The sequence below is a fragment of the Hylaeus anthracinus genome, unplaced genomic scaffold, assembly GCF_026225885.1.
Source record: "Hylaeus anthracinus isolate JK02 unplaced genomic scaffold, UHH_iyHylAnth1.0_haploid 12002, whole genome shotgun sequence".
In the NCBI taxonomy this organism is placed as follows: domain Eukaryota; kingdom Metazoa; phylum Arthropoda; class Insecta; order Hymenoptera; family Colletidae; genus Hylaeus; species Hylaeus anthracinus.
This window is the reverse complement of record NW_026534349.1, coordinates 2,481,117-2,507,906: the sequence shown is the minus strand read 5'-3', so window position 1 is coordinate 2,507,906 and position 26,790 is coordinate 2,481,117. Positions and strand designations below refer to the sequence as shown.

At 36.2% G+C, this 26,790-nt stretch overlaps 5 protein-coding genes across 10 annotated transcripts in view; 2 read left to right on the top strand and 3 right to left on the bottom strand.

The window, feature by feature from the left end:
• Positions 1–328: 328 nt before the first annotated feature.
• LOC128892489 (zinc finger protein 286A-like) lies at positions 329–10,517 on the bottom strand. Of its 2 annotated transcripts, none has more exons than XM_054152931.1 (7): positions 10,110–10,517; positions 4,178–4,294; positions 2,635–3,984; positions 2,259–2,543; positions 1,944–2,174; positions 1,662–1,843; positions 329–1,593 (listed from the first exon to the last, which is right to left on the bottom strand). In XM_054152931.1, the coding sequence occupies exons 1-7, from the start codon at positions 10,242–10,244 to the stop codon at positions 1,128–1,130; spliced, it is 2,766 nt and encodes a 921-aa protein (XP_054008906.1). In that variant the 5' UTR covers positions 10,245–10,517; the 3' UTR covers positions 329–1,127. The 2 variants fall into 2 exon arrangements, with proteins under 2 accessions (XP_054008906.1, XP_054008907.1); XM_054152932.1 differs by having other exon boundaries at positions 4,181–4,294.
• Positions 10,518–11,544: 1,027 nt separating this feature from the next.
• On the top strand, positions 11,545–14,700 carry LOC128891966 (NEDD4-binding protein 1-like). Of its 2 annotated transcripts, XM_054151976.1 has the most exons (6): positions 11,545–12,183; positions 12,253–12,638; positions 12,718–13,489; positions 13,550–13,663; positions 13,737–13,946; positions 14,029–14,700. In XM_054151976.1, exons 1-6 carry the CDS (start codon positions 12,038–12,040, stop codon positions 14,237–14,239), a joined length of 1,839 nt encoding a protein of 612 aa, XP_054007951.1. In that variant the 5' UTR covers positions 11,545–12,037; the 3' UTR covers positions 14,240–14,700. The 2 variants fall into 2 exon arrangements, with proteins under 2 accessions (XP_054007951.1, XP_054007950.1); XM_054151975.1 differs by having other exon boundaries at positions 12,718–13,663.
• A 144-nt stretch (positions 14,701–14,844) lies between these two features.
• Positions 14,845–20,175, bottom strand: LOC128891962 (DNA excision repair protein ERCC-6-like). Of its 3 annotated transcripts, none has more exons than XM_054151961.1 (16): positions 19,763–20,164; positions 19,485–19,646; positions 19,168–19,403; positions 18,646–19,109; positions 18,503–18,568; positions 18,303–18,432; positions 18,082–18,234; positions 17,874–18,001; positions 17,550–17,704; positions 17,149–17,463; positions 16,868–17,062; positions 16,650–16,799; positions 16,477–16,587; positions 16,213–16,416; positions 15,414–16,137; positions 14,845–15,315 (listed from the first exon to the last, which is right to left on the bottom strand). In XM_054151961.1, exons 2-16 carry the CDS (start codon positions 19,575–19,577, stop codon positions 15,134–15,136), a joined length of 3,306 nt encoding a protein of 1,101 aa, XP_054007936.1. In that variant the 5' UTR covers positions 19,578–19,646; positions 19,763–20,164; the 3' UTR covers positions 14,845–15,133. The 3 variants fall into 3 exon arrangements, with proteins under 3 accessions (XP_054007936.1, XP_054007934.1, XP_054007937.1); XM_054151959.1 differs by having other exon boundaries at positions 19,806–20,164; XM_054151962.1 differs by having other exon boundaries at positions 15,173–15,315; positions 15,418–16,137; positions 19,806–20,175.
• A 65-nt stretch (positions 20,176–20,240) lies between these two features.
• Positions 20,241–26,747, bottom strand: LOC128891970 (putative phospholipase B-like lamina ancestor). 2 transcript variants are annotated; one of them, XM_054151981.1, is made up of 7 exons: positions 26,535–26,747; positions 23,417–23,679; positions 22,499–22,651; positions 22,155–22,401; positions 21,690–21,937; positions 21,237–21,477; positions 20,241–21,150 (listed from the first exon to the last, which is right to left on the bottom strand). In XM_054151981.1, the coding sequence occupies exons 2-7, from the start codon at positions 23,524–23,526 to the stop codon at positions 20,500–20,502; spliced, it is 1,650 nt and encodes a 549-aa protein (XP_054007956.1). In that variant the 5' UTR covers positions 23,527–23,679; positions 26,535–26,747; the 3' UTR covers positions 20,241–20,499. The 2 variants fall into 2 exon arrangements, with proteins under 2 accessions (XP_054007956.1, XP_054007957.1); XM_054151982.1 differs by having other exon boundaries at positions 22,499–22,648.
• LOC128891961 (clustered mitochondria protein homolog) overlaps positions 25,606–26,790 on the top strand; it is a 48,774-nt gene continuing 47,589 nt past the window's right edge. Inside the window, exon 1 of the mRNA XM_054151958.1 lies at positions 25,606–25,615. The gene's annotated coding sequence lies outside the window, so the exon portion shown is untranslated. The remainder of the gene's footprint in view (positions 25,616–26,790) is intronic.

Here is a 26,790-nt window from a genome sequence, read left to right as displayed (position 1 = left end):
GTACAGATTTATAGACGAGAGATCTTTGGTAAAAAGTGTCGACGAGACCGACTTATAAATGAAGAAGAAGCGTGTTTACGCGCTGAAATAGAACGCACGACTGTCGAAAGATGTACTTGGACGTACTACTTTTGTACAAACTCCGAAGATAAACGTACAAATTTAGGTCAACGTTGACTTTCTCTCGACCCACGTGTCACCTTTCTTTTCTATTTATTAATTCATTCATCGAAACTCAGCTTGACTTTCGAATCAAACCATAAACATAGATATCTAATTTACTAATATCTAAATATAAATATTTAAAATTAAGTAATAAAATTAGATCTTCAAAAAGAAAATTTCTTTATTTCGCATTATCAACATTACGTTTGGTTTCAATGGCAAGTATTCCGCTTAGTTTTCTTAAGTTAATAGTAAACAAAATGATTAATACATCGGTACAATCATGATCACGATGAAAATGCAGAACATCAAATTTTTTAGGCCTAATTGTTTTAGATAGGAACTTCTCGTTACGAATTTTAATAGCGATTATCAGTCTTATTTCCTTCCTTATCACTGAAATAAGCGTAAAGGTACCTCGTTTTACCTTGACGTAACTTCCTTTGCTAGTTAAAGAATAAAATGGCGCTTTCTTTGGTCGTGGAATTGAAGTTTCCATCAAGGATGAGCTCGCTAACTCGTAAACCGAAAACCGAAACGCGCGAACGATACAAAATTAAATATCGTTCGAGTATACAAAAATATCACTAATCAAATTATCGTTCGTGCAGACCGGTTTTCTTGTAATAGTCTATCTAAGTCTAATCGAATATGAAAAAATATGGTACAATATCGTTAGAAAAATATTAATGTAACCTCAGATCTAAAGTTCTGATTGAAATTCTAATCTATTAAAGCACAGGAATGATTGTTTCAATATATCGAGTATAAGTAATCCAAAACACTGTACGATCAATTGGATTATTCCAGTATTTTGGACTTGAGGTTCAAGTACTTACAAATAACGTTTGTTATACTGTGCGTTTGTACTTTTGTGCACCATAATTACAAGGTGGACGATTCACAGCATTCGTTTGAAACACATTCGAGTTCACTTCATCTACGCGTCTACAAAAACACTGTTAAAAACTTTCTGGCCCTAATATGTTCTCGCGAATTAGATTTTCGCTATCTGGAATTATGGTCTCGTTGATATTTGCGATTTGAATTAAATTAATGTTGACAGATCCCGTACTTCCTCCTGCTTCGTTATACATACTATCGTGATTCCATGTTTTATCCACGGGGTTGATGTAAGAAATATTCAGTCCTAATTTACAGAGATTCATCTTACATTTTTCGTTCTTGACTTCGCTCTGCCCTAATGAATCTACAGTTTCATTTTCAACGTTAGTGTCGGAATACGATGTACCCCCACTCGTTGAATCTTCGTTTAATTCTGTCGTTTTCCTAAACGAAGTAGTCCTTTTTCTCTTGGTTATAACATTTTTTAGATCTGGATTTTGGAGAAATAGTTTACACCGTTTAGTGTGGATTTTCATGTTATCGTGCCGGTTAAAAGCTTTGTTGCACCCAGGACAATGAAATCTATAACAAATGAAATATGTAATTAAAAATATTATAATGTATTATCCAAAAGATATTTTAAAACGTACCTAATTTTACTATGAACAGCCATGTGAGCTGCTAAATGAGATTGTTGAGCAAACGATTTTCCGCAGACGTTACACTTGTATTTTCTAATACCTTCGTGTTTTAGAAGGTGTTCTTTCAAGATTTGACTACTCTTGTATACATTTGGACACAGAGAACACTTATACTTCGCAGCGGAATGAACCTATAAAGAAATTCGTTATTTTATTGCTAAGTAATATTACCAAATATAATAATAAATATTTCTCTTTCGATAGTTAACAATATAATCAAATATAATTTACATTTTGATGATTGTGCAAAGCTTTCCTCGATTTGGTGCATTTGCCACATACGTTACATACGTAATCTTGCATGTGAACGTTCTTGTGATGCGTGTTTAGAGATTCCTGACTGGATAAATACGCAGAGCATAATTGACACATTACAACTTTGTCTTTATTGTGTATGATCATGTGCGCGCGTAATCTGCCCCTCGAATAAAACTCCTTGTTACAAACTTTGCATGTAATATCCTGGAAAATTTTTAGTACCTTTAAACAACGCAAAATGAAAGTGTATACCGTCGTTAATACGCGTCAAAGTCTTATTTAATTTACCTTTAATGGTTTGTGACTACTGTTGTGATAATTCAGCATTTGTCGACTCGAGCTTGCAAAGTTACAAAGTTTACATTTATACGGACGGTCACCTGTATGAGAATTAATATGTTCTCCCAATAAAACGGCAGTTGCGAATTTACGTTCGCAAAGATTACACGCGAACGGTTTAATTTTTAGATGACTTTTTCTAATGTGACAACGAACATTGGTAACAGTTACCGTCGCAAAGTCACACTCCGTGCACTTGTAAGGTTTCATCTGTAAATGCCCCCAAATATGCACCTGTGACGATAATAAATAATAAAAATTACTTGAATCGATCGTGAAAATCAACCGAATTAAATCGTTCGTAATCGATATTACTAAAACTTGCCTGACACTTGTCCATTCTAAGATAAAAAGTACCACAGATGTTGCAGCGTATATTCTTTGTATCGATTATAGTTAAATTCTGCTGCACTTCAGCCGAGTTAACGACCGACATGTCGACCACGTAATAAGTTTCGATAGCTTCTTTCTGTTCGTTGCTTATCAACTGGGAGATTTTCCCGAACGATTTATCTCTTTTCTTTCTATTTCGAATGAGTCGTTGCGACAACGACATATCGCCTTCATCAGATTCCAAATCATCTTGTATATTCTCATTCGTCGTATCCACTTTAACATCTAGTTCCGTTTTATTTACCTGTATCTCTTTTGGAATGATGTTCTCGTTAGTCTGAAAGGAACGTATAACGGTCTCACGATTTTGTTCTGTGAATATTTTGGATTTCAGATCCTCGGGAGCAGCGGTGGTTGTACCATCGAAATGCTTTGTATCATCAGCTTGTACTGTACAATCACTTGTACTATTACTAATTTCTTTTGTTTCCTCCTCTAATAGGTGCAACGATTCCATGTCCTGTTGAACCTTTGGAGTTTTAACAGTTACGAAATTTTCTTCTCCTTGCATCAACATATCACTAGGAATCCAGACGAGCTCATTTGTTTTTCTACTTTGTTGAGAAAATGTACCCGTAGTCTCCCCTTTTTCTTGCTTCACGATAACCGATATCGCTTTGCTTTGCTTCTTCACGGAATCTTTAACTGCAACCAAGTCTTTGTTATTAGTTTCGAGCGTGCTATTATTGGATAGAGGATCGTTTTCGTTATTTTTGTCAAGAAATTCATTTGATAACGCGTCTACTACTATTTGTCCCTTCGCAGCTTCTTCGATTTTAGACTTGGATGGTATCACAGAATTATGAATCTTATTAGATTTACTATTCATCGAGATTGCGCGCAGGCAATGCCTCTTATACTGATTATCAGTTACATTTTCGTTGTTTACATTGTTTTGCAGTTTCCTCTTAAGACTCGAAAATAAACTGCTTTCTTCCATCTTCTTTGCTTGACTTTTTCTGCCTCTTTTACGACGTAAGGGTTGTTGCGAATGTATACTCTTGTAGGCATCATCTTTCAGAGGTGAAATGATCTTTATTGCACTATGCATAAATTCTGATCTTTTACCGAGGACTATTGTTCTTTCATCTTTTTCAACTGTTGCATCTATCACAGATTTTTTCTTCGAAACTGAACTGTTTTCTGACTGTGTTTCTGATTGTTTTCTGACTGATGAAGCTTTTACTTTACGTTTCCCGTCGTTTGATGGTGGAAAAGCATTCTCTTTGTCGGATTCGGCATCGCTTTCTCGTTGACACGTTCCTTGCGACTCATTCTTGGTCTATGAAATACAAAACAAAGTTCTAAGTACTGGTAATTGATCTCTGTACGATGAGGAATAAAAGACATCGATGTTTAAATAATATATATACAAAATTTGAAATAAGAAAATGCTATGAGCTTGGGCCATAGGGGATCAGCGTGAGCGTTTAACGCGGGAAAGGTTTAGTCAGACAACAAATTGAGTTGCTTACAACCTCCAAGAACTGCTTTTGAGTGGTGTGGCAGCAGTCATAAAAGTCGCAGAAAAATTCCAATGTACCGACACATCGTATACAAACATTTCGCGGCAATCCATCGTTCTCTTTCATCTGAAACAATAAAGAGAAAATTCGTTGCCAAGAGAATAAAGTCTCTTCTTTTTGTAGCTGACGAGAAATTGTAATGTGCCAAATTTCATTCGATTTATAAAGTAATTTGGTACTCCTTCTATTCACGAATAGTCTATATTGTACAGAGCAAACTAGGTCTATATCTACAATTTGTCTACGTGTTCAAAACTTTTTAAAGTAGGATTGATTTTGAAGATTTCATGGACATGCAAGATAGAAGTGAACGTCATATGCGACCAGGAACATAGAAAAAAAAAATTAGAGAAATTAAAAGTAAGAATGAACTGATCGAGCAATCCCAAAAATATCATTCTTTATTGAGAAAAGTTATGAAATCGTTAAACAAATTCTTTTTATTGTCAAGAAATCGTTATATGCTACTCATTTATCGGGCATTATTTCAATGACATATTAACACCTATACTTATGAAAAAAAAAAAAAGTAACTCTACTGACAAGTATATTATCTCCTAAATGGAAAAATAGTTTAGATTAACAAACGCCTCGTAGAAAATAGGAGTTATTGCTTATACAACTTAACTATCTGATGAAAGTGTAAATATTCGATATAATATCTTTCGCGCGAGTTCATTAGCGTGAACAATGTTATCAGTAATCGCTCCTTTTGTTTCAAGGGAAGTAATAATCACGATTATATATAAAATTCTTTACGCTCGGATCAGGTAAAATATCGACATTCGTCAAAACAGTGTACACGTTGATGAAAACTTATCTTGAAATATCCAGTACAGTTCATCAAATTTTGGGTAAAGTCACCTTTCGAGCATAAAGAATTAAAATCGACTTCCTTTTTAAGGAAGACCCATACCGTACGCTAGTAATGCAAGTACTCCAACAATTACCAATGATTTTTTCGTAGATCAACAATTGCGCAACACGTGAACAAAATATATCGAGTTGATCAAGGCACTTAGACACAGTTTTTATGTTTTTCTTTGTAGATCACATAATCAATGTTCATCTTTGTTACTTTTATTACAAGATCTAACGAGAGCAATCGATTGTTCATTTGTATCGTAAAGCTAACTCATTGTCGATGAAATACAACGACGTATAAAATTGACTTTAAAGTATCTGAAATTTTCGAATTGCTTCCGCTAGATCCTTACATATATACATATAATCTTATATGTAAAATATAATCGAAAATAGAGTAAAATATACCTCGCACGTGTATCGTTTAAAAGTTTTGCTGTTCATTTAAAAACAGTCATGTAAAAATATGTAGAAAATATTTTTATACCCCTTGGAGTCTGGGTTCGCGTGACTTTGGAAGCCCTTTCCATGTTGTATTTACAGTTTTCGATGAACCAGATTATCTTAGGAAGCTAACTGTGCGATAAACATATACAAATTTCCAACTGTAATAATGCACTCGATATTCCTTTGGCTTCCTTATGATTCAAGATTTTTATCGGTATTTTTATAACATCTGTTTTCAAAAAATTCGATACAAAATATGCTTCCAACGGATTACCAAACCATATTCCACAGTCTACACTTATTACAGCTTTGGTAAAATCTAATCGAAAGTATTTCACATGCAAAAGTCTTATGGCGTAGTATATATAAATGGAAAGAATACTTAAAAGATCTCGGTAATTTCTTAAATGCACACCTACTAGATTATGTACAACAAAAGACTGATGCACCGAAAAGAGTAATACGAATGACAAAAGTGAAAGTGAATCGACCGATTTCTATTGTCACAATCGATCTGATAATATGTATTATCCTCGATGTTAAAAGTAAAATTCTCATTAAAAGTGAATTTCTACAATGAACTCTCACGTATTTTAGGCCTGACAAGAGTTCACAATTAATATCACTTTGTTTCTCACGATTGAAGAAAATTTTTACTTTTAATCGTCGCAACAATACCTTGCAATCAGTTCCCTTTATAGACGCATCGATTTACACATACATCGTATCAGATGTTGTTCATTTACATATTTTAACACCGCGTTTCTCAAACTTTATTCTTGAAAAATAAAGCTTTCCAATGGTACTTTTCATAAGAATAAAATACTACGGAAAGTATCTCTTTTGTTCCGCTAAATAATGTTCCCTATTTTCTTATGAGCGCATATATTCGTGGATCCCCAGGAGTCCGTAAATCAAAGTTTGAGAAACGGTGTTCTGGTGCTTAAAGATACGTCTGTTTCGGAAAGATCTTGGTCTTATCAGTCAGCGACGTTACTTTTCGTTAGACGTAGCGGAGGTCACTTCGGTGACAGAAACATTCTTCTGTTTATTGATACCAGTCTTTTTTTCCTTGAAATGTCTTTTTCTATGTACTTTCATGTTATCGCGCCTATTGAATTTTCGTCCGCACTCGGGACACGCGTGTTTCTTTTCGCCGTGCACGTGCCGGTGCGCAGCTAGATGACTAGCTTGGGCGAATCTTGCACCACACTTCTGGCAGATGTGTTTCCTCAATCCCTCGTGTTTCAGTAGATGCTCGTTCAGGAATGTTTTCGACGCGTATCTATTGTTACAAATGTTGCATACGAAGGGCTTGGGATTGGAGTGTTGCAACACGTGAGCCTTGTACTTGGACTCAACTTTGAATGTCTTGGTGCACATCTCGCAGGTGTACGTGATCGCGTGACGTGTCTTGATGTGCTCGTTCAGGACCGCGAGACTCGAATAAAGATTGTAACAAAACCGACACCTGAAATTCCGACGATTCTTCAAGTGTACACTCGAAATGTGACACAGCAGTCTCGTGCGGTGTGGATAGATCTTGCCGCAGTACTCGCAAGCTAAATTCTGCGGTGGCAAATGTGACTTCATGTGAATCTGTAACGACACTTTGTGATGGTAACTCTGGCCACAGTCGGTGCAACAGTAAGGCCTTACACCTTTGTGCACGTTGTCGTGTTCCATCAAATAGAATTTCGATTTGAACCTCTTCGGACATTTTGGACACTGTACCGGTTTGGGATTAGTATGCGAACATCGAATATGTTTTATCACGTCGGATTTACAGACGAATTTTGCGTTACACAAGTTACAAGTGTACTGCTTGATACCGAGATGCGTTTTTACGTGAACTATACATTTGTCCTTGCGCTCGTACCATTTCCGGCACAATTTGCAAGAGTAACCGTTCTTATTATCCGCTACAACGTGCTCCACGTTGTCATCTACGCGAATCTCTTCTCCGTCGATCCTGAACAGCTCTCCCGGATTTTGAGAAGCCTGCCATTTCTCCTCGAATTCCGCGGAATCTCTCGACTTGGTCGAATTACCGTTCTTAAGGCTGCTATTTATAATAGTATTTATTATACTGTTCGCTTCTACGCAACTCTGATTTTGTAAAAATCCAACGATAGCTTTGTCTACCAAGCACGAGCCTTGATCTGGAAATACACGCGCTCGAATAGTGGCGATGTCGTCGGTTTCCTTTTTACATAATTCGACGGTGAAACTAATGTCTTCGACATCGCTGTTTTGATTTCTGGATTCCTTAACGCATACTTCGATGTTTGGTGATTTCGATACGATAGTCAAAAGATTATTTAACGCCGATGTTGGAATTTGAATGGTATGCGGATCTTGTTTCCCAGTCGATTTTTCAACGTTCTCGCTAGAATTGCTACGTGGACTAACAGATAACTCCGTAGTAGAACTATTGTGACTTCTAAGCCTATTCGCAATCGGCGTATCGGATGATGCTGTTTCATTCGTAGAAGTTGTTTCCGTATTTTGTCTACTTCTAAGCCACCGCGTGGGTGTTGTTTCGGCACTCTGAACGTTTTCTATATTATCTTCGTTCGTACTTTGCGCGTTTGTTGGATCTTTTGCGGGTTCTTCGTTAATCTTTACTTGTTGTTGACTTCGTAAGCTTCTCTGACTCTTCGTGGATGTTTTCGAAACGCGTGGTTCTACTTCTTTCGTGTTCTCTTCGCTTGGAGAATTAAGATTTTTGTCTATGTCATTGTTGTTATTGTTCGTCGACGTGCTCGGCGTTGTTTCTTCAATCTTTACATCAGCCTAGGAATAAATTGAAATAAAAATAGAAGCGGGTACCAGAAATTTACTAATTTTGTTTGAAATACTAAAAGAATGAATTCGATCTGGTATTTGTGATGTATATTTTATACTATGAATGCATACTACAAAGAATACTATTTCAAATCGATAAAAAGAAGGATATTGTTTGTTGTATCATTGCTAAGACCAGTCACTGAGGACCTTCTACAAATGTAGCGTTTAAACTACTCGCGCACGAATTGTCCATAGTTGATAGATTAAATTTCTATCCACTATAATACCAGATGATACATTCTTAATTTAATTTGTATTTCAAAGATAGTAAAGTTAAAAAAATGAGCTGCATGCTCCGGTGACACCATAAACGAGCGGTAGAGCTATACATTAAATTCAACGTAGACTTACAGTCTCTGTTAAGGTTGGCAGATTGTATCGATCGCGTAACACTTGTTGGGTGCGAAGACACTCCTCTTGGAAGTCGCAAACGAATTCGAGCTTGCCCAGACACTGAACACAGATCGCCTTGGGCAGAGGATCCCTCTCATCTATCTGCGATTCAAACAAAATACCTAAAGACTAAATGTATGCGATTTTAAATTCTTAATTGAAAATCTGATTTTGTACAACTCTTAACTGATTAGAGAAAAATGTCTAGTTTCTCGTTAAAAATCAAATATAACAAGGGATGTGCAATCTAGTTAAACCCTACCGCTCTATAGATACACCTTTGATAAAATTTATTATGATTCCGATCTGGTACCCACTCTAATATTACACGGTATAAACCTCGATATTTCTTTCTATAATTGAGTAACTACGACAACGTTTATTAATTAACTACAGATGTACTGAATAAAAACAAATGTGAGATAATTCTCATATAGTTACGATATATATGAAATACGTAAATTTCACAATTAATTTAATATTGTCTTATATGTGATATTGTTACTTGAGATTATATAAAAATTCTTAAAAAATTGCAGTGTGAAAAAAATGGTGTTATGCTTAATAAAATATTAACAAAAAAATACATTAAGTAACTTAAGTTGCTTATAAAGAATGATTACAAAATATTATGATAAATTAAACAAATTTAAAATAGCACATAATTATACAATAAAAAAATGTAAGACCTTAAAATATAAACTGAATGTCTTATCTGTATTAAATGAATTATTATTCTAATACAATATATTGGTTCTGTATAGGATTCATCATTTCTAATTACACATGCCATTTAATATTTTACAATTTTTCATGCAACAACAAATGAATTTATTAGTGTAAGAAATCTGTATATAAAAACTTCTGGTAATGAATAAAGGATTTTCAACTGTTCATTCATAAGTCATCAAAGAAAAATTTGTTGTTAAATAAAACTGTATTTTATGACAAACTTATAGAAACTTGTAATGAAAACTTATATTTATATCACAGGGACAAACTTAAATCATTTAACTGATATTATATTTTTCATTGATACTTAGAGAGTTAATTTCCAAAAATTTGGGCACACTATAAATTACTTTTGAGATGCAGGTAAGTAGTTTTTATTTGAAATAAAAGTACGACAGAGAAGCATGTATACTACTATGAATGAAACAACGGGAAACGGTATGCGGTCATCGAGGAAATATCGAAAATGAAAACGGAAAATATCTTTTCTTCCCATGCTCTTCTCTCCCCTGCCCCGGCCATTTTTTTAACCCCCTCCTCGACGATGCAACTGGGGCCCCCAGACCCCATGGCACACCTCTTGCATTCTACTCACCAGAATGTTGATTTTCGAATAAATCTTAAGGCCTAGGAATCTCTTGGTACCCTCTTCGCCGAACACGTCAATGTATATACTCTCGCACTGGCCGCAGAGTCGACAAATCTGCGGCTCTCCCGCCCCTAGCTCCATTTTTGTTTACGTTGAAGGCTGCCTGAATACGCTTTCGACTACTTGATCCACCGTTGCGAATCCTTGCGTGCAACTGACGCTGATGTGTATTTTCTGACCGATCCCCGACCACCAGCAACCCGTTCCAACGATACCACGTTTCTCGGGCTTCCCTTCTTCCCCGGCGAAATAAACATAAAGAATAAACAAAAGACAAAATTCTAACGTTAGCGTTACTACTTGCTCGCTGGTCTGGCACGGGGATGCAGCCGCGTTCGGGCCAGACCAGCATACATTCACTCGCCCTTCCACCATCCCCACTCCTTTCGACATCAAAGGAATTTCAACCAATCGGTGACTTCTTTTTCTCATTACACATTCGTCGCGTTTGCGATTGGTCGTCTTGACGCGCTTCCTCGAAGCATTGGGTGCATCCAAAAAGGCCATCGCTCACTAAATCGCTCTGTGAGCGGTTCAGTTTACAAATATTACGTTATCGAACATAGCGATCGCCCTCTGGATAGCAGGCAATCGCTAAACTATGCTAATGCTGGTATTAAAACCAGTGGCGCCATCGGTGGGAAAATGCTCAAGTTTGTAGTGAAAATAGTTTTCACTGTTGCTGCTAGATGGCGCCATTGACGACTGTGGTGTCGCCATCTAACGGTGAACAGATCGAACTAATTTTCGTGAAAAAGTTTGGTCTTTTTGACGCTAGATGGCGATGTTCATGATAATTGGTGGCGCCATCTCGTAAGGAAACGCCCAAGTTTGTAGTAAAAATGATTCCCGCCAGGTAAAACCTATAGCATCACTGTCTGGATGTACCACTATTCTATATCGACAAAAGGATAGAAAATGTAAATTTCTTTAGCTTTTGTAGTTGATGAATAGTATCTATTAAACGCACAATTTACAAAGTAGTTCAATAATGACAAACAATTAACACTAACTGTATTATTGTATGTTTCGAAATTACCGAGGTATATGAAGTTGGTATAACGGTGAAGATACATTGTATATCTGAATATATAACTTTTTCATTACAAAATTGCATAGTATCCTTATTACAAAAATGTACTTCCTTTTCTCTTTAATAATATACACTATCTAAAATGATTTCTTTATTGTACTTCACCGTTACCGAATCAGCTGTGGCGTAGCACTGCGTACAAAAAAGAATAAAGTAGCAGTAGTAGGTATCAAATATGTGAACACGTTTATACGGAATAAGAGAAATTGTGATAAAAATATAATGAAAACTAATTTTATTTATATTGTATTATTACCTACGAATAAAATAACACACCGTTTAATGTTAACTGATTAGGTAAATAGAGCGACATGCTTTGTACAAAAACTTCCGCTTATCGAACTTCAATAACATGCTGAACGGTGTCTAGGGTTATGTTATCTGATGTTATCTAAAAGTTGATGTTTTTTTAAGTCTTTATAACTACATTCTACAACACTAATCGCAATTAATGTCAAAATTGGGTGATCACTTTTTTGTTTATACAAAATTTCGCTACAAATAACGAGTTTAACATGTAACATGCGCGAATGTTTATTCGCAGAATAAAGTCACCGACACTTCTTGTCGTAATCTTCGATATTTTTGAAATATTTACGAATGTTCATTACATCTACAATATCGTGTAAAGTTTGTTAACAATTTTTTAAGTGAAATTGTTCAATTCTCTAAGAAAGTTTTCTAGCGGATGAAGCGTATTCGTACGTTTTTTTCTCGTTTAATGTAGAGATCGGTATACATTTTTTCGTGGTAAATTAATTATAATAATAAATGTGCAAACATGAGTATGTTAAATGATTCTGTAATAATTTGCGACACAACGCCAAAATCAAATCTAAGAAAAAACCTCTTAGGAAGTAAAAAATCACCAAAGGGTAGAAAAAGAAAGACCTTTTACGAGAGTCCATTAAAGCATATTCAATTAAGGTAATAGAGAATTATACTTAAATCTTACAAAAAACATGTATTACAAAAGTTTTTTTTCTATGATTACAGTACCAAAAGATGGGAGCAATTACAAAAACAAAGGAAATTAATGAACAATACCAGGCAAGCTGTCAAGAAACAGAAACTCAACAGAAACTCCTTAATGGATGGAGGATTTCAAGATAGCATAATTATTTTAAGCGATAACGAAAGCGAATCAAACAGTCCTAATGAACAGAATAATCGTAACAATAATGTGAAGAAGAAAAAGAAACGTTTGGGAGAATCAAGTGAAGACAAACAAACAAAATCAAGAGGATATGGAGTAGAAAGTAGTTCAAAGAAGAGAAGAAAAAAGAGCTGTAGTATATCGGATAATAATTCATCTTGTCTTTTGATATCAGATGCAGAGGATTATGACACTGTAGCAGTTAGGGTAGACAATGAAAACATAGGTAAAAAGAATAAATCTATGTTGAAACTGGTATGTAACTACAGTGAATTTGAGTTTTATTGTAATTTATGTTTCTTCAGCACCCTCAAAATCTATAAATCAAGGTTCAGATGATATTGTTGTAGTATGGTCATCTACAGAACCATCTTCATCTGAAAATGAATCGGAAGGAAACAAAAGTCATGAAAAAGACCAAGACAATGAAAATGGTTACAGACTTTTCATGGTAGACTATAGTCCAAATCCACAGAATCTTATTGATATAGATTCCGATGAAACAACATCAGAGGAACCTAAACAGAATATTGAAAATAAAGAAGATCGAATAAAGGATTCCGATTTACTTTTCAATAAACCAGGATTGAAATTACCTAAAGCTCATGATATAAGTGGAACAATACTAATAAAAAAACGAAAGTCAATTTCGAATATGTTATCAAAATTAGAACAAAAAAGATCGAAACTATATAGTACAAGATCAGAAGTACCTAGTACCTCTACAGCAGTACCATCGACATCTCAACCACTCAATAAATCACAAAGTATATCTCAACCATTCAATAATTTACAAACTACATCTGAACCAACTGTTATATGGGAGCCTCCACCTCAACTGTTCAATAACTTACAAACTACGATTGAACCAACCGTTGTATTGGAATCTACACCTCAACTGTTCAGTAACTTGCAAACTATGACTGATCTACCCGTTATGTGGGACCCTATATCTCAACCATTCAATAACTTGCAAACTGCGTTTCAACCAGCCATTGGATGGGACCCTACATCTCAACTATTCAATAGCTTGCAAACTATGTCTCAACTATCTACCAGATGGAAACCTACACCTCAGTCATTCAATAACTTACAAACTACGCCTCAACCATCCAATATATTGCAAACTACCTCTCAATCATTCAATAACTTGCAAACTACATCTCAACCATCTAATACATCGCAAACTACGTCTAAGAAGCCCTATAAATTAAGGGATATAATCGTTGATGGGAATAACGTAGCTATGGCGTATGATGATTTTGATTTTCTACTTTTGATAATTATTTATGTTATATCTTAAGACAATTTTATAATTTTCTAGACACACAAATAATAAAGTATTCTCGGAAGAGGGATTGAAGTTAGTCATTGATTATTTCAAAAATAGAGGACATAACGTGAAAGTATTTATACCTCACTATAGAAGATCATTGGCAAACCCATTACTTGAAAAATGGTATAAGGACGACATAGTAATTTTTACACCGAGCCGTTATATAGAGGGTAAATGGATAACTTCTTATGATGATCGGTATGTTGCATATTCGAAATTGTTTGTATATAAGTAGTTCACTCATCCATCATGTAAATGTAATCTTTCGTGATGCTTTCAGATATATATTGGAATACGCGACTTTGACCAACGGTATTGTAATTTCCTTGGATCAGTACAGAGATTTATATCGAGAAAACCCAGCATGGCGAGATACGATTGTAAATCGCTTACTGCCTCCAACTTTCGTTGGAAACTATGTTATGTTCCCTGAAGATCCTTTAGGCAGAAACGGACCTACACTTGACGAGTTTCTAAGGTGTAAATTGTAAAAAAAACGCAACTGACAATGTAAATATTAAATAGCGATATAGGCATTTATAAGTTTGTACACACAAGTTTTCTTAAATTTTTTTGTACGAGAAGTTCTTCGTTAATATAGACACATATTCTATAAGGTAAATATATAAATAGATATTTACATATAAATTTTTATTGTTTTTGTGCTTATGCAAAACATTTTCGATGAAAGATGTTTTTCAAAAATTTAATCGAGTGAAAAATACAATAAGTTTCGTACCAAAGGATTATAACAATTACCACGTGAAAATTGTCTCCAGTACTTTATTTTCTAGACACTAAATTAACTGCTAAAAGAAAGAAGTATTTATGTTGTGTCTCGGAATACTTTCGTGTTACTTTTTTCGCATTTAAGATATTTACAGTCTCATCTGGAATGACTACAGTTAAAGTGGTATTATATATTTAAAATAAATCACCAAAATTAAGTTACCTTTCTTAAATTATCGAAATAATTGGTGGCTGTTAATTTTACAAAAATAGTTTAATATTTAAATAATAAATTATCATATAATTACAATGTTCTTTGTATAACGAAAAAACATAAAACTGAGGGAATTAAGAACTTACATATAGTTTACATACAAATAATGAATCTACAAACAAAAATATTTTTATAAAAATTATCATTATGCATTGAACAAAATATCTTAGTTTTTAAGTTACGTATATTAATTTCAATTATTATACAGAATGTTTGTCAGGCAAAAAATGTTCCTATCTCGCAAATAAACTTTGGTGCATACAAATTTTCATGCAAACTGAAAAATTAAAGATCATAAAATAAAAAATTTCAATTTTTGACAAGCAATTTCCATCAAACTTTGATTTTAATTATCCAAAGTATATGAGTTGTAAGAAAACGATTAATTATCTTTAGAGGATGTAGAATCCCATGTGGGTCTCCAACACCATTTACGAGACTTGCGAATGTTATCCATTTTTTCTTGTGCTGTTTCTCGAGCTAATCGTTGCATCGGAGTTTTGTCACCTGAACTATACGCTGAATTCGATAATACTGATTCGTGTTGAAAAGCTGACGTCACAGCTATAAACAAGTTATTTTATAATAATAATAAAAGTATTTCATATACTTTCTATCGATTAAAACTAACATACAGTTAATATAACCAGAAAGATAATTACTTGCTTTAGCGAACAGCTTCTCCAAAACATATTGGTCATCTTTGGTTGAAGTAGTTCGATTTGTAGATCCTCCGAGACGTCGTCCAATTAAATGCGAAACACGTTCTCCTTCAAACATGGCTGACACTGCACTTTCTTTCGATCGAGAATGCTTTTTCTTTCGCTTATGTTTACGTGTGAGATTCTCATTTTCTATCACATTGTTATTGTCAACTATATCATGTATATTTGGCAAATTATTCTGGATTTTTTCAGAACTTTTATTTTCTTCTGTGTTACCTTCTCCAGTATCTTTGCTTTTGTTGCGAAGGTGACTTTCAATTTCAGTTTTCTCTTCTGTCAACTTGTCTACGGATACTTGATTATTATATTTCAAATTATTTTCAGTATTACCGTTATTATTAAGACTCAAAACAGAAGTGTTCTCTAGAACGGTGGTACTTGGCATTGTTGGCGTGGAATTTAAAACATTCCGACTTATATTTTTACTAAGCGTAGCAGCTAATTTTCGCATTTTTTCGATTTTAGTCGACGAAAATTTGGAAGTCGTCGGGGATAACCTAGATTCTCGAAATAACTGATCAGATTCACTAGAAGTTCCATCGATAGACTCGTTAAAATTGAAAAGTTCAGCTAGATCAGAAGTTTTGAATAATCTACGTTGACGTGGATCTTCTAAAACTTTGTTTGAAAGAAGTAATTTAAATATTTGCCTGTGATATATCTAAAATAAAATTATTGTATTGAATAAATATATCGGAATTTTTTACGCGATATTTCAAATAATTAAAAATTGTACCTTTTCTTCTATAGTACCAGCAGTAATGAGTCTATAGATAGTGACACTTTTGTTTTGGCCGATTCTCCATGCACGTTCTCTTGCTTGAGCGTCGGTCGCTGGATTCCAGTCTGGATCATAAATGATTACGCGATTTGCTCCAGTTAAATTTACTCCTAATCCACCAACGCGAGTAGTTAGCAAGAATACAAAATACGAAGGATCCTGTACAAGAAATATTAATAAACATGTTACGATACGTACAAGTTTTATTAGTATACGTACACTATTAAACAAACTGATTGTTTCTTGTCGCTGTGTCATAGGAGTAGTTCCATCCAGTCTCAAATACTTATATTCCTCGTTTTGTACCAATGATTCTAAAACGTGCATCATCTGCAAATCAAATTTTGTCATTTTCTGCTTCAACAAACAAACTGAATTATTTGTTTATATACTTGTCTTCCTTGCGTAAAAAGTAGTACTCTGTGTCCTTGTTTCTTCCAAATTTTTAAAAGAGAACGAACTACTACCATTTTTCCGGAACGTTTCCAATAGCCAAACTTTTCCAACGTTTCGTCCGATGCGTCGATTTCCTCATCGGAGTCCTAATTACAGGCTTAATTAAATATAACGAATGTTACGATACGTTAATAATATTAAGTTGCAACCTTACAACGAAAGTCGTGTACAGAAATAAATCGGGATGGTTACATATTTTCCTGAGCGCCGACAATGCTATTAAAAGACGAGCTTTATATTTTCTATTTTCCATAGGACATTTTTCATGTAAAACAAAGGAAACATCATCGGAACGTAAATAATTTTTATATATTTGTTTTTGTTCCTCTGTCAAACTGCAGAATAATACCTAGAATATAAATAATTTAAAATAAATTATTTTTCGATATCTGGATTCAAATTTACTATAGAAGAATTATACGATACACTGTATACCTGTTCATTTTTTTCTGGTAAACTAACATGATGTTGAACATCGGCTTTCGTCCTTCTAAGCATGTACGGTGTAATAGCATCTCTAAGCATTGTAGCAACCTGAAGCGCGGTAGCTTCCTGCAGAGGACTAGCATTCGTGTATCCTCCGCGGGTTATAGGTATCGCGCAATGTTCTAGAAATGCAGGTAAAGTGCCTAATTTGCCTGGCAAAATGAAATCGAACAAAGACCACAATTCCTTCAACGAGTTCTGCATTGGACTACCAGTTAATAACAGTCGATGTGGTGTCGAGAATTGCTTTACCGCCTTACTGATCTGTAAATAATTTACATTACAATCCAGAATTCTTGTTACCATAATTTACAATTTTTTTGGTTGCAAATAAGATTCGGATGAATTACCTTTGCTTGTGGATTCCTTATCTTGTGACCTTCGTCAAGGATAACGTAATGCCATTGACTGGCGATTAATAAATCTTTGTGGTTAAGAACACCAGAGTAAGAAGTGATCAATATACCACCGTACATTAAGGAGTCCAGTAAGTATTTTAAATCGCCTATAAAAACATTTGTTATTAAGGATACAGAAACTATAGAATTATATCTTGTAACACATAGAGTTTTTGAAAATACTCTGAGTAAGGCAGATGATAATGGGAGATTATACGGAGTTTGCTCGCTATTATTTTAAATCTTTCAAAAACACCCTGTATAGTTTTAACATACCATTGTAAGTTCCAGATTGGTGTAAAATAACTACTCTTAGAACCGGCCACCAATCATGAAAATGCTTCAGCCATTGTTCCATTAATGTAGCTGGGCAAACTATTAGAGTTGGTCCCAATCCACGAAACCTATTAATAAAAATATATTTTCCATTAAAATGGTAGGAAATGATCAATAATGAACAATACGTTCAGAAGATGATGCTCACCTTCCACCGTCGGAAAGTAATTCGCTACAATCCAAACCCGCAAGAAATGCGATAACTTGAACAGTCTTCCCTAATCCCATTTCATCTCCCAATAAGCCTCCCAAACCACGACAGTGCAATTCCCAAAGCCACTGCACAGATACTCTTTGATACCTGAACAAAAATGTTTAAATTAGATTCAAGGAGGATACAAAATATTTTGTTCGTCATTTTATCGGTACCTGTACAACTTCTTCCATATGGATAGTGGAGTTTTAAATAGATTATCTATTTTATGCAACGGTTCATTCTTTGGACGATTACTTTCTTCCACCCTCTGTCTGTATATTTGTTCATCTCCATCATCCAAAACTAGGAAAAAAATGTCTAATTAAAAAAAAAAATAATCGGATAAATAGTTTTAGCGATACTTAACGCGTACCTCGTTTTGTACGAACAATTTTTGTACCACATTTTCTCTTTTTAGATGATGACTCCAATTCATCCTCTAAAAAACATTAAAAATGTTACATTTAAAGTATTTATTCACTTTAATCAGTATTTAATTTTACTTTTTACATTTACCTGAATTAACTTGTTCATCACTTGGAGCATAGTCGCTTCCAGAGTCATTTACTGTATCTATAAACTCTATATTATCTGTACCTTTGTTTGCTACCTGTCCAGTAATATTTTTTGAGGTACTACAAGCAATTAATGTGTTTTTGCTGCTTCCTTTACTAGGTTCATTGACTTGCATAGATTGCGCATTCTCTGTCCCAAAATTAATATCATTTTGTTTATTCGAGTCCTTGTCTTCTTCAAATTCTAGTATTAATTTCTTTTTATTATTGTTAAGTTTTGATTTTTCTATACTACATTTCTTAGGGCTGGTATCAGATAGTTTTGATCGTTTTGATGGGAGTACTTGATCTTTATCAGAAGATACTTTTGAGCTTTTCTTTAACTGTTTCCTGTGTGTGGCAAGTTCAGCTTGCCTTTGAAGATATTTTTCGAGAATAAGTAACTGAGATGACTTGTCTGATATCCTAGAAAGTATATTCAATTAACCGAATGAATTTTGTTTATAATAACATCGATACATACCCTTCAACTTTAGATGAAGTAGACCGTTTTGCAATTGCTTGAAATGGTGTAATCTCTCCAGTCAGAACTTGTTTCTCTAATTCTACTTGCTTCTGACAATTTACGTTACCTTCGTCATTTTTGTCGGTGCTCAAACTATGAAATTCCTTTTTTCCTTGTAAATTTATTTTCGTAATATTTTCAATTTCTTTCGATGCTTCGCGAAGAATACTTTCCTCGCTTCTCACAGACAAAATCTGAAATTAAGTTCCATTTAATTATGTATAGTTCAGTGGATGATCATGACGAAATAAACACTCGATCTATCATATTCTAACCTTGTCCGAAAAATTTTCAATACTCTTGCAAACGTGTATTTCGCTTTGTTTTTCATCATCGGGTTCTTGACCATCTTGATCATCAGTCTCCATAATTATAACAATAAAGTAACTACCATTTCACGATATACTATTGTATATAAAGCCTACTGTAAACGAAGCCTAAAAAACAATAAGAAAATAAAAATAAAAGCATTCGTAACTGTTAAAAATTACATTTTAATGTTACGCAGTGATTTTTAATCGTTAACTTCATTCATAAAGTACAATAACATTACACGATCATTATTAACTAAAGCAAGATTTACAATCGATACAAACATGTGCAAACATGTGCGTCCATCAGCGTCCATCGTGACATTTGACAGTTTCGGGAAATTAATGATCCGCCAAACTTTCCCCATCGCTTAATGCGTTTCAGATACATTTGCAAATACTTGCAATCGAACGTGGTGACAATGTGAAATAATATGCATGAATTATTAATTAATACGCAGTTGCCATTAGTTGACAATAAAAAGGAAGGAACTAGTTTGGAATGGTTACTCGTAGATGGCAATCGTATATCATAGATATCACTGCAAGACATTCATAACTTCAAAAGGAAATAATATTATTCACATTCTTGTATTCCTAGCAAAAGAATAATTGCGTGAGTCATAGCCTCATGCAGGTTGCTATCATAACTCAGGGGTTTAGGTATTTATATCTTGAAGTCAAGGAGGTCGTGGTTACTGTAAAATAAATAATAAAGCAGAAATTGTTATATTTTTATTTTATTTCATACAAATTTTACCACAGGTGGCTAACATATGAGCCAGCTTTAAAAATAGACAAAATGATTACGTTTAAACACCGATATCGAGCATTTTCTCTAAAAAAAATGTGAAATCCAATGTGCAAGGAATTGACTTCGCCGTCGTATAGATTCTTTAAAATATTAATAGAAATTCGATATATGGCTTATAAGATTATAAGTACAGTTTAATAATATGTTAATTGTTAATTACATTAATCAAACCCAAACCCACTTAGGTGTGACACTTTCGAAATTGAAGGTATCTGGGTGTCCTATATGCGAGATATTGGGAAATCTTTCAGACCATTTGAAAGGCGTTCGCGATTGCGACGTAGCGGGTCCCGAAGTAGTTTCGAATGTTTCCAAAGCATCGGCGTCGATGGCCAAAATTTTCGTATCTATAATACCGTACGGTAACGGTTCGTCTTCCAGATCTCCGCGATAGGTCAATTCCTGCAGTGGATCGAATTTTGAATTCTGATTCTCGGCAGTGCAATCTTCCTGGCTGCACCCACGCATCATGTTCCGAAATTGGTCAAATGTGGTGACATTATCTTGCAAACGCGACAAACGTGCTCTCCAGGAGCTTATATCTTTTTTGGCAGGTCGTACGATATCGTTGACGTTTTGAAAATTCGATGTACCTAAGTAAGATATATAACCGGCTTTCTTGAATTCCTCCGTGTAATTCATGGCGACGGTAACGCTTGGCAATTGTTCTACCAACAACATGGTCGTGGAACGTGGCTCAAAGACGATCCATTGTAACGCGGAAGCACCGCCATTTTGATGAGATATATTGTCAAACCAAGATTGACCGTTTGTTGCTAAACGATTCGCCGTCATTAATCTCACGGATAGCATCACCTGCAATATTATCGTTGTTTAATTACATCGCGAGAAACTAGCGAGAGAATCACGTTATGTATCGTTAACGTAACAATTAATCTTACATGATCTTTTGGATGTAAGAAGCTCCACTCGCTGCGATTCGTTGCGAGTAACGATGTTCCGGTAACGATCAATTCACGATTTTCACCGCGTATAAAATAAAATTCATCCGCCGATGATAACGCTCCTGGATAGGATGACATTACTATCGATCGGCTGGGAGTCAATGCAGAAGTTTTCAACAATGGTAACACGTGATAACCGAACGTGTATTTCTTGACGAGTCTCAGCATTTTTGTGTATCTATAAAACAAGTATACGGAGATATACGGAGATATTAATCTTATTGCTTAAAAATATATTCTTACATCGTTATACCCACGCATATCGAAGCTATCCTTGCCGCTTAGAAATATAAAATTCATTGTAATATAAAATATTGATCGAAATTATAGAATTAATGAATAATACTGATTGAAAATATAGAATTGAACAGAATATAAATGTTTACTTACGGTGCAGCGGTGTTATGACCAATCGCGATTAGCGGTTCAGAATCGTCTCTCGGGAGTGATTTGAAATAGATCATGGAACTCATAGGAATGTCTGAAATATTGAACACTTGTTGAAAGCCGGGTATGTCGGAAGCTAGGGCCAGCCAAAGGAAATCTTCCGATTCCATCGACACCGATACGCGGCTGCGGCGTACAGCGAATTTCCAGCCAGCTTCCAGTCCGTCCAGTTGCGTGTAAAACAATCGTACCTGAAGATAACGCTATCATTAGGTACCAAATATTCCTATTGACGTTTCATTAACTCTTATCACAGATCTCGTCGCTAGTTCTTACGATACTACTGACTGATGCATCGATAATGTTCTATAAGGCAACTGTAATACCATTGGTCGATCCGTCAGCCATTGCGTATCGTAAAGTCACGAATTATTTTTAATAGTTTGCTCCTTAAAATGTAAGCAGTACCATATGCCAAAAAGGATCCGTAGATTCCAACAGTTCGGCGCGTTCGCGGATAACAGCGGTGTTGTCTCGAAGATACCGCCTTAACTTTCGGCACTCGACAGGTTTCGCTTCGCACTCGGTTCTGATGGTGTTGTACCAATGATGATGGATCAACTGCCAAGTGAGGCTGCCTTCTAAAAGACCGGCGGCGTATGCTTGCACTGTGTCTGGGTATTTTGACGATGTTTCTATTTCGATGTAAGACCACCTTCAACATCGATTACGTCGAATATTGAAAATTAATCTCAGAAAAAAAATAGACAGTATATAAACTTAACGCAACAAGCGCGATAATATCGACCTACCCGTTTTCGAAAATTCCAGTTTTATAATAAGCGCGTGCAGCGTGCATCGCCACGGCAGCTAAATCATTGCCTTGTCCCCAAAATTCAATGCGGTATCCTCCTTTGTGATTCCATGATACGGTTGCTGAATAAGTACCATCTTGTTCAACACTGCTAACAAACAACGATAAAGTTACAATTTTCCTCGACGAGAGTACTCGAAATCAACAGTATTTCGCGCACTGTTTAATATAATTTTTGTCTACTTCCAAGGACTCCCTACGTAACACGACACCCAGAGATGTTTTCTCTGCGCTTGTCTTGCCACAGTCCTGTTTAGGGAACGAGGGGGATTGTCGAGTGGTGGTGAGACAGGGCCTTGGTGGTCTTGATAGGCCGATTGTTTTTGTTTCGACTATAGCAAGTTGCAATGACTGGTCGCATCAGCGTTTTAGCGACTCAAGTTCATCGAGACCGGTCGCGATCCCGGTATCGAGTAACGCGATGTCTGGCTTCTCGAATTCACGCTTGAGTTTTACGTGTCGTGAGCCGGTTCGCAAACACATGGGGCACACCATGGGGCTCGTACACGACGACCGCGTCTTTTCCGACGCATAATTTATCTTGCGTGCCCCGTGTGTATGCACAGACCTACCGAGAGGCACAGTTTCATCGAAGAGATAACGCAACTTGTTCCTCTTAGGAACGTGCCAGTTATCGTTGTTTACACTGGCCATTATCATTCGCGTGTGGTCGGCACGGACACTCTCAGTCCATGGCGGAACTACTTGGGCATACTCGAGTAACATTGTCACTCGATACTCTTGCGGGTCGAAACCGCGAATGTTTTCCCGTTTCTGTTCCATCGAACGCTATTGACGAACAAATAATAAATACGTAGTTCTAATGATGAATCTAGTGATGAATCATCGCACTTACTGTCCGAACTCGCCGAGAATGATAGCTCCAATTCCCAGCAGAGCTACGGCGATCAGGATGTAAGTAGAAATGCGTGTCTGCAGCCAGGAGGCTCCTACTACCTTCAGCATGGCTCATCGGTAAGCTAATACACCTTGGTTACGAAAAGAGAAGAAAGCTGAAAAGCACGAATTTCGCGTTCTCAACCCATCGATTACAAAAGACTGGTCCTCGGCCTCTTCAGGCGCTTTAAAAGCAGCCGATACGCGCTTGTCCCGTGGTCACTGAAAACAGATCAATATACAATCATTAACGAACAGTGTTTTGCCAACGAGAAGCTAAACAAAGATTATATGCAAATAGTTTGGCAATTCGCGAAACGGTAACGTCAAATGTTCTTCCACTCTACCAATAACGCCGTTCCAATTTGTTAATCGAAGGTTTCGATTCCAGTTGCGTTCAACCTCGTCTATACTTGTATTCGAGTCTTACAGATACGATCGCGAGTAATACGTACTGAATCGCTGAACAAATCAAGGACGTATTCGATGGTGTTCGTAAGTAATTGAAAAACTGGGCTCGATCGAGTAGCGTATGTTTCCCCACGAATTGCTCTATGTTTCCGTTTGTATTTACAATGTGATTCGTTTTCGAAAATGTTTGCAGTTAATCCAATTCTTCGGGGACGAGATTATGTATCGTCTACTGACGCGAAACAGGAACGAAACGAAGGTTGAGGTCGACATTCTCGACGAGCGTGGTATTTGGCACTCGTAATTACACGCGTGGGCAAATCGGCAAACCTACAAAAGACAGCGTTGCTATTAATATCGAGACTAATTACCGGATCTGCTTGTAGTATATTTAGAAGACTCTTTGGAAGACATGAGTCATTCGTGCGAGTTAGAAAATAAGAGAAATTCAATCTATATAAAATATATATTAAAGAGTTAATCAATGACTCATGTAACGCATGAAACAATTGATTCATAGTAACAGCAACGAAAGAGAGTAGTCATCGAGCGTGTTTCCCGAAGATGATCTCTTCTAGGTACAGGTAGATCTCTCGAGACAAAAACGCTACGTCGCTATTAGAAACTATAGAATCACTGACGAAGGTTAAGGTCGGCACATTCGCAACTTCTGTGTTGATATTTGCGATTAGATACGCAAAGCGCCTTCAATTATCGTTCATCAGCGAAGTCGTTTATCGATATCAAATTGCGCAACTATCAGTCGCTCGTTATGTTGGTACTAATTAGAAAAATTGTTGTCAAGCATTTAAATCTGTTCGCACTTTGTTTCGATACTGTAACATCTGACACTGTGTACATCCATGATTCGCGGTAGCGCGTACCAAGGTTGTAGAAAGCGTTGAAAATCATTGCGAATTCTAACTGCAGACGTCTACGAATGTTGATTTAATTTCAAATAAAAGAGATATTGTTTGGTTCACGTGGAGCCGCGAGAATAGATCGGGCGTTATGAGTCTGGCGACAATCTAAAAATAATTTCCCACGCGTTTATAGTATAGGAGAACGAACATATCTTGTATACAATTTCGCAGAAGTACACGCATTTGCCATAAAAAATTACGCGAGATAGGAAAAACATCGTAAAACGAAAAGTATAAGTTTTGGAAGATAGCGAACGATACTTTTCAACCAACGCATTACAATTTTCTTTGATTCTTGTAAATACCGTAAGTCTGAGCTCGAAAAATTAATAGCTTCCGATAATCGTTGTATCGTGCTCGATGTCATCGTGAACGCGATAACGCAATCGAATCGCAGACACGTTTCTGTGAAACCGGAAGTGAATAAGAATTTTTCCAAGCAATTGGGCGTGTCTATCGAGAAAAAAAAATGTTGAACGCTCCCGATGCATACAGATGCACGCGAGATGACATTCCGACGCGAGTAATTATGCGGTATAATTACATATACAATTATATTTAGCTATTCCTGCATACGAAATACGATGATTTTTGAAAAATATCACTGCAAGTTTGTCATTCGTCGCGAGCATAAATTGCGCGGCAGATAATAGATAGACATAAGCCACGCAGTTTAATTAGCAATTATAAGTGTCGCGTGGTTATAAATTTCAATTTAATTACCCTAGTAATATCTCCGTTACCCGTGATGGTTATAAATCGGAGCAGCGAGACTCGCGAGGCTTTGTCTACTATCTCTATCATCCTATTCAAAGTATCAACGAGTTTTCTCGCGTACGTGGAAAAGTTCTGCCGGCTGGGACCATCGAAATTAAAATTATTATATACGAATCTAGGAAATTCTCTTCCAAGCTGCTAACTATTTCTAAATAGAACGTTAAAGCGCGAAGCTACATCGTAATCTATTTACTCGGCGAGAAAAGCATGCCGCCGTCTCGTGGCCCCGAATACTCCCGCCGGAAATGCACCACGTGGTCGCCAATACGTTCGTTTCAAACCAATGCGCAGAGAGCCGTCGCTCCTTCGACCTCCTTATCGTTCGCCAATTATTAAACTAAGTCGTCGTAACGCACTCCAGCGACGATACTAATTTACAGTTACCCAACGGCCATCTAAACATCGCAAAATGAATATTACAGCGATGCTTCAACGATCGAACGAAATCGAATTTGCACCCGAAGACAAACGAAAGTGATAATTGTACAGGTACATAAATCCGCTATAACCACTCTCGAAATATAAGAAATCAAGCAAGGTCGAAAAATTTATCGATACGATGTTACATTAAGGATTTAAATATAATTACGAACCCTTTCGGAAGAGTCTAAGTAACATAATTATACCTCGCGTTAGATCTACGACACCTCGAATTAGAACAATTAAGAATCCTTTTGGTGTTCGCAGTATTGACAAAAACAAAAAACGAAACATTGAAGAAGTTTGATTGCGAGACGACCTGCAATCACGCGGACAGGCCTACATGACCACGTGCATTTGATGCTCCAAAAAAAAAAAAAAAAGAAAAGTGATCAAGTCCTGCGCTAAGAATACACAAAATGAAATCAGTTTAAAAGCACAGTCATGTAGTCGCGTCGGAATGCTCCTAAATACCGCTTACGCGTAAGCCACATGTGCGTGAATCCGATGGATATTTCATTGACGGTAAACTCGTCTGTTACTCACCGTGGGCAATTGAGAGTTTGTATTGAAGCGCGTCGTACACGGGTAGAGAATCAGTCATTCGTATGGAGATTACATTCCTTTGGTATGCTTTTTAGTCGCGACTTTACGACGTGGACCAGTTGCTCCGACACTGAAGTCCAAGCGCGAGCACTCGCTGTTCCCGACTGCCGCGACCCGACAGAGTGGTTGCACCGTTCCCTTTCCACCTTCCACTCGTCAGCCGGCGTCGACGTCCTTTATTGTATCGTCGCCACTG

What these genes read in the sequence shown, in the direction of transcription:
- LOC128891966 (XM_054151975.1), top strand. Translation starts at nt 12,038, where the DNA reads ATGAGTATGTTAAATGATTCTGTAATAATTTGCGACACAACGCCAAAA. An exon ending in TTAAAGCATATTCAATTAAG is followed by an intron (nt 12,184 to 12,252) that starts GTAATAGAGAAT and finishes CTATGATTACAG; the next exon opens with TACCAAAAGATGGGAGCAAT. An exon ending in GGGAATAACGTAGCTATGGC is followed by an intron (nt 13,664 to 13,736) that starts GTATGATGATTT and finishes ATAATTTTCTAG; the next exon opens with ACACACAAATAATAAAGTAT.
- LOC128891970 (XM_054151981.1), bottom strand. Translation starts at nt 23,526, where the DNA reads ATGCTGAAGGTAGTAGGAGCCTCCTGGCTGCAGACACGCATTTCTACT. An exon ending in CGGATCCTTTTTGGCATATG is followed by an intron (nt 21,938 to 22,154) that starts GTACTGCTTACA and finishes CGTTATCTTCAG; the next exon opens with GTACGATTGTTTTACACGCA. An exon ending in TCTTACATCCAAAAGATCAT is followed by an intron (nt 21,151 to 21,236) that starts GTAAGATTAATT and finishes ATAATATTGCAG; the next exon opens with GTGATGCTATCCGTGAGATT.
- LOC128891962 (XM_054151961.1), bottom strand. Translation starts at nt 19,577, where the DNA reads ATGGAGACTGATGATCAAGATGGTCAAGAACCCGATGATGAAAAACAA. An exon ending in TTACTTTCCGACGGTGGAAG is followed by an intron (nt 18,002 to 18,081) that starts GTGAGCATCATC and finishes TTTTATTAATAG; the next exon opens with GTTTCGTGGATTGGGACCAA. An exon ending in CAATCAGTTTGTTTAATAGT is followed by an intron (nt 16,417 to 16,476) that starts GTACGTATACTA and finishes TTTCTTGTACAG; the next exon opens with GATCCTTCGTATTTTGTATT.
- LOC128892489 (XM_054152931.1), bottom strand. Translation starts at nt 10,244, where the DNA reads ATGGAGCTAGGGGCGGGAGAGCCGCAGATTTGTCGACTCTGCGGCCAG. An exon ending in ATTCGAAAATCAACATTCTG is followed by an intron (nt 4,295 to 10,109) that starts GTGAGTAGAATG and finishes TTATTGTTTCAG; the next exon opens with ATGAAAGAGAACGATGGATT. An exon ending in GTAGTCACAAACCATTAAAG is followed by an intron (nt 2,175 to 2,258) that starts GTAAATTAAATA and finishes AAAATTTTCCAG; the next exon opens with GATATTACATGCAAAGTTTG.